Source organism: Hemibagrus wyckioides, linkage group LG18 (assembly GCF_019097595.1).
Source record: "Hemibagrus wyckioides isolate EC202008001 linkage group LG18, SWU_Hwy_1.0, whole genome shotgun sequence".
NCBI classification, from domain to species: domain Eukaryota; kingdom Metazoa; phylum Chordata; class Actinopteri; order Siluriformes; family Bagridae; genus Hemibagrus; species Hemibagrus wyckioides.
Window position 1 is genome coordinate 21856094 of NC_080727.1, and position 10618 is coordinate 21866711.

The 10618-nt window shown below is 36.8% G+C and overlaps 1 protein-coding gene across 1 annotated transcript; it reads left to right on the plus strand.

Annotated features, from left to right (window-relative positions):
• The first annotated feature begins 3414 nt into the window (after nucleotides 1-3414).
• Nucleotides 3415-5415, plus strand: puraa (purine-rich element binding protein Aa). The gene has a single exon (XM_058416279.1). It carries the CDS (start codon nucleotides 3511-3513, stop codon nucleotides 4369-4371), a length of 861 nt encoding a protein of 286 aa, XP_058272262.1. The 5' UTR covers nucleotides 3415-3510; the 3' UTR covers nucleotides 4372-5415.
• The last annotated feature ends 5203 nt before the right edge of the window (nucleotides 5416-10618 follow it).

Consider the following 10618-nt stretch of genomic DNA (forward strand, 5'->3'; position numbering starts at 1 on the left):
CCCTGACGTTACAGTCGCTGAGCTCTTTAATTAGTTTACAACTAAATGCAAATGATACGGAATTTTACAAAATTACACTGAAAAACACGGAAAAACACCACAAGTGGATAAATCAACTCTGGGTGGTCATTTGAGTCCAATTTTGAATGATAGCAAAATTATTTGTTTTTGTTATTGTTGTTTTCCCGATTTCTTATAAATGTATAGGTATAAAATTTGTGTAGTTATCAAGTAACAATTCCTGCGCCTGAAAATATTATTTTTATATGTTTTATTATCCGTCTTGAGTCAGTTAATAATATAACAATGGGGAAATATCGCGAATTTAATTCCAATAAACAAGAAAAAAAATGAATGAGTAAAAATGATTTAACCAAATTGTTCTGCTGAAAACCACGCCCATTTTTAAGCCCTATGTAACTGATATGTTTATTTAAACGGCCCAAGTCGTTATTTTTATCCCTTGAATCAGATCAACGCATTTAGTCATTTTATATTATTTATAAATATTTTACGAAAGTTTGTGTTACAAATAGAGTTAAGATTCCGTGAATACTGAAGAGGTTAAAACCCGACTCACTCTCCAGATGTTTAAACGTCGTCTTAAGGACACAATTATTATGGTAATGGCTTTGCCTCGCCCGAATTATGAATTATCAAGAAAATAACATCATTGTCTGTCTGTTTTTAGGTGGATAATAAATCACAAATGTTTAAACAATTTGTACGGTAGGTCTTGTTAGCTTAGACTGCCCAATAATCAAGAATCTGGACCATTTTTAAATTGACCGACTATACCGCTTCCATATCAGAATTAATATCCAGAGCTGAATATAAAGAATAAAGACCTAAAAACAAATATATATATATAATGGGCCTTTTCATGACATAATGACATTTTTGTACTATAATAAAAATGCAATTACAATTTTGTATAAATAAATTCAATGCTTGCGTATTCATCTGCTTTAATAATCTATTTTTTATTTATTTGCCTTGCGTTATATTTCTATTCACCTCCAGTAAATAATCACACAATAATTACTGACAATTTTTACATATAAAATAATATTACATATTTTTTACATATATTTGACCCTAATTAAACACACTTATTGAAAGTCTAAGCCAACTACTTCCGTGTAGAGTTCGTGTTTTGAATGCGTACTCGTTTATTTCAGCTTAGTTGAATTAAATGTATGCAAGTTATTAAATGAAATAACATATATCTAAAAAAAAAAAATTAAATGTCATTAAATGTCGAGCCCAAGAGCTTTCTCATAACTCTTCAACCGAGATCAATTTCAGATAGATTCAGTTCTGCATTTAAATGACATGCGTGACAAGTTGTATTTGATTTAAATGACTAACAAATATTTAGATATTAGATGTGTCTTTTCCTTTCTATGTTAAACAAAATAAAGTATCATATTCTTCTGATTCCAGCAAGTTATTGAAATATTGAAACAGATTGAAATGCATAATGGAAGCAACTGATACACAACAAACAAGCTTCTGCAATTCTCCTCAGCATAATGTTTATTATTATTATTATTATTATTATTATTATTATTATTATTATAAAGCCGGTGGTTACAGTGTCACGAAATATTTAAATTAATCTTTTTTTATGGATGTATTTCTTCTGCTTGCATTTCACTGAGAAACGGAGGGGGAAAAACAATTTTGCTTAAATGTGCTAGTGCTTCGTAGATGTTTTATTACCTGTTATAATTTTACACGAACAAGCAACTTTGTTGATACTTGACATTAGTGTTAATAAAATGATATTAAAAATCAGTGTTTCAGAGACACAGACGGCATATCTCTGTGCCGTATATTATTATAATATATAATATTTATTTCGCCTGTAACTCTTACTTTAGCTAAGATTATACCGTTTTATTTAATATATAAAACAAAAACTAAAACACTGATAAAGTCTTGTAAGGGAACTCCATTTGATTTTATTTTGTTCACATTTATGTTAACGTTTTACAAAATACATGGAGTTCGTAGTTTCCATTACAAACAACGTCTCTTAGATATATGCATGTGATTGATTGATTAATTGATTGATTGATTAAATGAATCATTTAGATACATTTCTGCACTTCACAAATCATTTGCAAAGAAAAAACTCAGCTGTGTGGCATGGTGGTGGAGCGGGTTGCCGACTCTCGGCTCCAGGGTCGACAGTTCGATCTGTGTCGCATGTTCTTCCCGTGTTCTTGTGGCTTTCCTCTGGTTTCCTTCCATTTCCCAAAAAACATGTCGGTAGGTGAATTGGCGAACTGCCCAGCTGATGGAAATGTGTGCGTCGCATCCAGGGCGTATTCCCACCTTTCCAGTATTGCCAGATATGCTCCAGATCCAACATCCTGACTAGGATAAAGCGGGCGCTGAAGATGAAAATTATTTAAAAAGAAAGAAAGAAAGAAACTGTTTCGTGGATAACAGAATAATAATAATAATAATAATAATAATAATAATAATAATCATCATCATAATAAATTATGTTTGAAATTGTGACATAATTTATAAATAATAAAAGGTTTGTTTCAGGTTCATTTACACGAGAGGAAAAGAGGAGTTTATATTGTTTGGCGTTTTTATTTCGCAGAATATAAATCTCGGCTTGAGTTTTTGTATCATATCTATAAGAAACGACTAAAGTCTTACAGATATTGCTTAAATAATACATTTACAGGGTTGCAGGTATTTTGGGGGCGTTTTTGGGGCAGTACAGGATTTCTGAAATAAAGTCGGGTTTGTGGAATTAAAGCTCCTATAGGAATATAACTTGAGTAGAAAATGTGACGAAAAGCGTTCAATGACTTTACAGATATAAGGTATGAGTTAAAAAAACAACAACAAAAAAACAGGATCGCCGACAATTATGTGCCTTTGTTGGAGATCCATTCGATGTCTGACCTTAGGCTACTGTCTGAACATATTTACTCGAACCTTGTGCACAGAACAAAGCGATCTTTGAAAAAAACGTAGAAGCTTGAAATTCTTTAAAAATAAAATATTGAATTTTTTTTTACTTTAATTGATTAATGTTATCAGAAAATATGCCAGTATGTAGTCTACTAGCCTGCAGAGTTATATGACAAATAAATACATTTTTAAATTGCCTGATTGTTTTATTTATTTTATTTGATTAACATTATTTTTGTTCCATTTTAACCTCGTGTAGTTTAAGGGTGGTAATTTAGAGGAAGCAGCGCGAGAAGACAGGAAAAGCTGCTCAAGTATATCAAATATGGCGCCACATTCTAAGCGTAGTTGGTCTAGATATTTAATATGATTTCAGGAAGAGCTGTGCAGAATCTATTGTTTGTTTCATGCACCTCTATTCCTGTCGTGGATTCGGTGAAACGGCGGGACTAGGTGCTTTAAATCCAACCTGTCTGTCTCTTTGCAGAAATCTCGCGAGAGCGGCCGCGTGGCTGGCTGGCTGGCTGTGAGGTTGCAGCAGACGGAGGGAGAAGGCAGGCAGGCATCATGGCGGACAGAGACAGTGGAAGTGAGCAGGGAGGAGCGGCTACGGGCCCGGCTCTGAGCTCCATGCACGCGGTGGCAGGAGGGGCGGGCTCGGCTTCCGGCCTGCAGCACGACACGCAGGAGCTCGCGTCCAAGCGCGTCGACATCCAGAACAAGCGCTTTTACCTGGACGTAAAGCAGAACGCGAAAGGCCGCTTCCTAAAGATCGCCGAAGTGGGGGCCGGTGGCAACAAGAGCCGCCTGACGCTGTCCATGTCGGTGGCCGTCGAGTTCCGAGACTACCTCGGGGACTTTATCGAGCATTACGCGCAGCTAGGGCCCAGCAACCCGGACGCGGTGCAGGACGAGCCGAGACGAGCGCTCAAGAGCGAGTTCCTGGTGCGCGAGAATCGGAAGTATTACATGGATCTGAAGGAGAACCAGCGCGGCCGCTTCCTGCGGATCCGACAGACGGTAAACCGGGGGCCTGGCTTGGGCTCGGCGCAGGGCCAGACCATCGCGCTGCCGGCGCAGGGGCTCATTGAGTTCCGCGACGCACTCGCCAAACTTATCGACGACTACGGCGTGGAGGATGAACCTGCCGAGCTGCCCGAAGGCACGTCGCTCACTGTGGACAACAAGCGCTTCTTCTTCGACGTGGGCTCCAACAAGTACGGCGTGTTCATGCGCGTGAGCGAGGTGAAGCCCACGTACCGCAACTCGATCACGGTGCCCTACAAAGTGTGGGCCAAGTTCGGCAGCACGTTCTGTAAATACGCCGAGGAGATGAAAAAGATTCAAGACAAGCAGCGGGAGAGGAGGGTGTGCGAGCAGCAACAACAGCCGGGAGAGATGCACCCGGACGATGGGGATGAGGATTGATAAAGAGCGGAGTTTTGGGAGGGAGTATAACATGCAAAAAAATACGATCAAAACAAAGCGAAACGACGCGTAAAACGAACTTTTTACTGTACAAATGAAAGAAACGTAAAGATTTAACTGTAACGGTTTAACTCCAAGGGGCAGTAAGTATCCACAAACATACAACAAACCTCCACAAGATGACAGGTGCAACTCGTACCCCATCACTGGATGTGATCCACTTACCCACCATTAATACAGTAAGCGGCTGCTAAACAGAGTAATAACATTATATATGAACTGTGTTTCCTACTTGACTACAGATAAAGAACTGAGTGTTTATTTCCCTTATTAACCAGAACTTTTATACACGTCAAAGATATTATAAAAACAAACAAAAAAAAAGTGTTTGCAATGTTCAAATGGAATTATTGCTGAAACATGAAACAACCAGTCCTTTACGTGTAAGCTAATAACTTCAGCACAAATCAGATGGGTTTATTTTATGTTCTTTACTTTTTTTAAAACTAAATTTTAAGAATTCTATGAAGAGGCTGTCATGGTAACCATGCCACTCATATGTTAAAAGCATCACCTGAAGGCTAATCAGGACAGTGGAGGTTAAAAAAGGTGAAAATGTCAGTGAGCCTAGAAGGCCGTGGGTACGGGTTAACTTTGACAAAGGTCACAAGTGCTCAGAACGCGGTCAGGTTGTTAGACGACCTGTTCGACTGGATCATGGTCCTTGACGTGGAGACCTGTGCGCAAGAGGCGGCCTGTAGAGTTTAATCCCAGTGTGTTTTTATCCATTGAAAAATTGTCACGCAGATGAGTATACTATGGACTCATGTCTTCTTGTCTTGCCAAGTCTATCGACAAGTTCTAAAAGGTACTTTAAACGAGGAGAAGCAGTGACAACGGAAAGAATACTATAAAAGTTTTGTAATGAAAAAACTCTTCCCAAAACAATGAGGCCCCTGGATGAAGGTGCAAAGAAACATGAATATGTTAACGTAAAAAAAAAAAATTATATATAAATATATATATATATATATAAATATAAAATATATATATATATATATATATATATATATATATATATATATATATATATATATATATAAAAAAATATATAAAAATATATATACAGAGAGAGTATGATTTTGTGAGTCAGCTGTATTTCAGTGCTTACAGAGAAGATAATACCCCACGTTTTTAGTGGGGGAATTAAATAACAATCTCTAGAAGGATTTAAATATTATATCAGTCTACCAATGAGAGTATGAGTGGCGCCAAGGAATGCTGTTGTTGCATGTTAACCTATACACAGCTACATTGAGGTGGATTTCTCAATGTGTGTCCTCAAGGACCTTCTATTTAGTGATTTCATAGACAGTGTCCTGTCAGTGATGTTTGGTCACTTAGTTGATAAATAATTTCCGTTCTACATGTAAATATAGTATCAAATCCTTGACTGTTTGATCATACATGAATGACAGGTCTGTTGCAATGAAATCTTACTCTCTCTCTCTCTCAGGGGTCCTTTAGGACCTGTGTTGGGGAGAGCCCTAGTCGGACACACGAGGGCCTGCGGTGAAGCTTGATAACGTTGCTATGTTCTGTTTTGAGAATCGCAGCAGGACAAACTCGGAATGGAGTGCGCTTGTGTGTATGGTTAACCTAACTCTCAGAATCCATGCACTTCTTGAAAAGAAAGAAGCGCATCCTACCTCTGAACAGATGACAATATTATGAAATCGATGACCGAGCAATTACTTGCTCACGAAGGAAACAAAGCCGTATTTTACCTTTATATCTATCTATCTATCCATCCATCCAGCACTGTTTTCTGTCTTAAGGCCTCTGCGTGTTTAAAGTTCCCATTTAAGTGATTTCATTTTAAATGTTGGCGTATTTCTTTCTGAAACAGGAAGTCAGAGTGACCTCATGTTGACTTACACAACAGCCAGTGGCGTTGTGTCATGCCACTCCCCAGCCAAATCTGACAGGAGCTTAGAGAACTAGTTTAAAATGGAGAAACAAAGAATTTTAACAGGAACTCTAAAGGAGGATTTTACATGTGTGTGACTTCACCCATGCCATTTGGCTTGAATAATATCCTAGATGATGAGGATGATGATGATGAGATGGCACGTTTCTGGAAGTGTGGCACACGAGGTTGAGCATCAGCAGGGCCGATAGTGACGATTGAGAATCTCAGGGTTATGGAGATATCAGGTGATGAGTGATAGGATGGAGTGGCAGGACTGTAGCTAAATAACTACATAATGTTGTCTTGATTGTTACACAGAGTAGAGCAAAGCCCATCTGCTGGGGTGGGACATGTATATAGTTCTAGAGCACGCTTAATTGCATGATCATCGGCAAAGTCGAGACGTATGTCATCCCTCAAAAGTGTACAACCTTATCCCCAAAGCTTACAGATATAGTATCATATTTGGCGTCCATAATATTAGAGGACAGACCCAACAAGTTCAGACTTTTTTTTATTTTTAGCACTTTAAGATAAAGCCATTAGGGCTGTTGGAAAACAAATCACCTCCAGACACCTCCAGTCACAACCTCACCAGTTCATGTAGGCCGTAACGTATGAACAATCGAGTCACACGCTTAGATATCGAGTCACGTAGCGTGTTCATCAGTAGAGTTATCTCAGCTACCATTGGCAGGAAGGGCAAGCGAAGCCTGAGCACAATTTCCATTTGCTTCTCATCTACATCGTATTGTTTTTGGAAGTCAGACGAACATCATTCTTTAAGGAGACCTTTAAGGGTGTGAAGTATTTGAATTTAGAACAGTAAAGCGATGTTGAAAGAAAACAAGACTAAAGCTAAACGTTCCTGTGAGCTGCTCTGTTCGATTGTAATTGAATAACTCAAATAGTTTCTAAGATACAAGTCTGCAGTTTGGCCATATGCACAAGCAGAAACTTCTATTTCAGCAAGCTGCAAGGCTCAAAACAAGGAGGACTCACAACAGTCGTGAAGCTTGACCACCGGCTATTGCGTGTCCGACTAGGAGAGCCGACTTTAATGTTACTTGTTGGGGAGCATACTCTTCAGCATTGGTGCCTTATACTCCACATGCTTACACGCTGGCTGGTGCTTTGGATCAAAGTTTGGGTTCTTGTCTTTCCTTAATATTTTTTCCCCCCCGAGGCTTTGTTGGGCATGCTTTCCTCATACACCATTGCCTAACTTTTGTTGGACTTGCTTGGTGTCCTAAAGATAATATGGGCGTTTCACACATTCTAAAGCTCCTGACCCTCAGCCTTTCCCTGACTACTGACTCAGTCTCTCCCTTCCCACGCTGTCATTGAATCGCATCTAAGCATCAGCCCACATGTAAACTCAGACATGGGTTGGTAGCCTTGAAAATGCAGTACAGTCTTTTCGCCGTTCTTCACATGTCAGATTTCGGGAAGGGGCGAACAGGAGGACTGTTTGTGGGCTAGGTTTGGCTCGGGGTGCCCAGTTTTGACCCATTGTGAGATTGTCCGGCTCACAGCTCTAGATCTTGGCAGCAATTTGTCAGTGGCTGAATTCCTCATTTACAGGGTATGGCCTGCACGTCCTGCCCTCCCCCCCAACACACACCCCATTCTTTGACTTTCCACAGCACTTGTCATGGCTTTTTGTTTTCTTTCCATTATTTCATTACTGTGTGCAATATAAAATGTGCCAATGGTGGCATTATTATGTATATCAATTAAAAGACAAGGGTTAATATTTGAAAGCATGTGGCTGATTTCCACATTTTTGTTCTTGAGGTTTGAAAAGCCTTTATCTGCACTTATAAATATAAAGGTCTGGGTGTAGAAGACAAGAAACCAAGCGTAATGAGCAAAATCCACCCAACCTGGTTAAACCAACATAGTGCAGTTAACTAGCACTTTTAGAGATCATCCATATGCTCCATGTAAATGTTTCCATTTCTCAGAACATGGGAAGGGAAGGCGGAGCGGGAACGATGATTGGTCGATTACAAAACTGGTACTTGTGTTTAAGCCTCGGGGCTGAGGCATTACACACACATTTGTGCTCCTCAATTGGTTTTCTATTCTGCGGGAAGGCTTGGATGAAGGTGTCTGGTGGACTCTTCTGTCGTCAGTGGTTGATGTCAGTAGCACATTGCTTTCCCAGCTGGAATAAAAAAAAAAGAAGAAGAAAGTCTGACCAATCTTTGTTTGAAAATTCTCTGAACAAGGAATGTCTAGTGCAATTTCACTTTATTTTTTCTGTTATCTTATGTTCCTTCCCTTTGCAAGGATGATTACTGAAATAACACGTATGGTGGTGATGCGTCAAATATAATTTATGTACATTTTACAAATTTTAAAATAAAAGAAATGTTAATTTACCCACGTCACTAAAAAAAAAGAGTTTAATTTTCAACAAATATGTGTTGTGTTGTTTCTTCTACCCCTCCCCCCATTCATACATGTTCTGATGGACCATATCGGGTTATTGACTCTTGTGAAGGTTCCTGTGTGTAATAAAACTTTTATTATATTATTATTATGTACAAAATGTTTATAAAGTCACATTGTGGCTTTGGTGGTAGATTTAAACAAACAGTATAGGGTAACAGTAAACAGACTACTTGTTGATGTAAAAATAGATTAAAATTCTCCAAGGGCTTCCCAACTAAAGATAAGAATAATTTAGACACAGCAAAGAGGATATATATATATATATATATATTAAATGTTTGATAGCTTTATTTTTATTATCATTTTATTTTTTCATTTATATCATTATATCAATATTATATATAATATAATATAATAATATATATATATATATATATATATATATATATATATATATATATATATATTATATCAATATATCATTTTATTATTTAATTGAATTGAATATATTTTATTTTTTTATTTAAATATTAAACTAAATATTGTCCAGGAAACTTCAACTTTGTCTCAGAATATATAAAAATTAAATTAAATAAATACATTTTCCAATATCCTGTAAATAGATCAAAATTTAAAAAGCATAATTATTATAATTATAATAACTATAACTTTCTTTCTTTCTTTCTTTTTCTTTATTTATTTATTAGATGACATCAAAGCTATAGCTTTAATAATACAACCTTGAATATCTTTCACACACAAAAAATCACTTATTTTGCAAATACAATAATTATAATAAGTATAAAAATAATAAAATCAAAGAAAAGTCAAGTCTCTAAAGTGTAAGCATTTCCATTTCAAAAATTTATTTTCCAAAATCAGTGTTTGCCCTTTGTTAGGATTTCATATCTGATGTTTTTTCTGATATCCGATCCACCGATCTTTACTGATATCTCAAAATCAATTAAGTTCATGCTTACTCCTTCCATAGAAAAATATTCCAGATGTTTAGTCGCCCTTGGGCTTCGGACAGGATTCATAGTTCGGCTCTACAATGACGAGGTTTTTCCTCCCACATCTCTAAATTCTCTGTCATTTAGTCATTAAAAAAAATCTACCACATATTTTCTATCATGGTTTAGTGGCATGGCTTTTTAAACATAACATTTTAAGACTACAGGATGAATAAATAATGAGTGTAATTTTTGCACACATCTATAAATGCTCACGTCACGTGAATTGGTTGGCTTCCAAACACAGATAATAATCATAAATATATGAAAGAATAAACCGTAATAAATGACATTTTTATAACAACACAAGTTTTGATCATTGCTGAATAATCTTTAAAAGTAGTTGTGGTTTTAGTGTTGTTTTTATTTTATTTATTAAATTTATTCAGAATTTTGCTCTTTCTCAGCCAAACATTAACTAGACTTACACAAAAAAGTATTATTATTATTATTATTATTATTATTATTATTATTATTATTATTGTTGTTGTTGTTGTTGTTATTATTATACACCAGCTAATCCACTGTGGTGAACCCAAACAGGGAGTATCCGAAAGAACAACAACATTATTATTATTATTATTATTATTATTATTATTATTTAAAAAAAATGGGGTGATGAGAGTTGCTTTATATTTGTGCTCTTTCTGCCACTGTTTAAAAAGCATGCCCTGCTTGCTCCATGACAGGAATGGCATTTAATTAATGGCCATAATGAATTAGTGTTGTCCGTGCCCTGGTGTTGCCACACCACAATAAGAACAAACTAAAAGCTGGAACAGAAGCCGTGCCATTTCCACACATCAATAACAGAAAAATTCTCTCTTCTGTAGTGTCGAAGTAGACCATCTAGTGGACAACA

What these genes read in the sequence shown, in the direction of transcription:
- puraa (XM_058416279.1), top strand. Translation starts at nt 3,511, where the DNA reads ATGGCGGACAGAGACAGTGGAAGTGAGCAGGGAGGAGCGGCTACGGGC.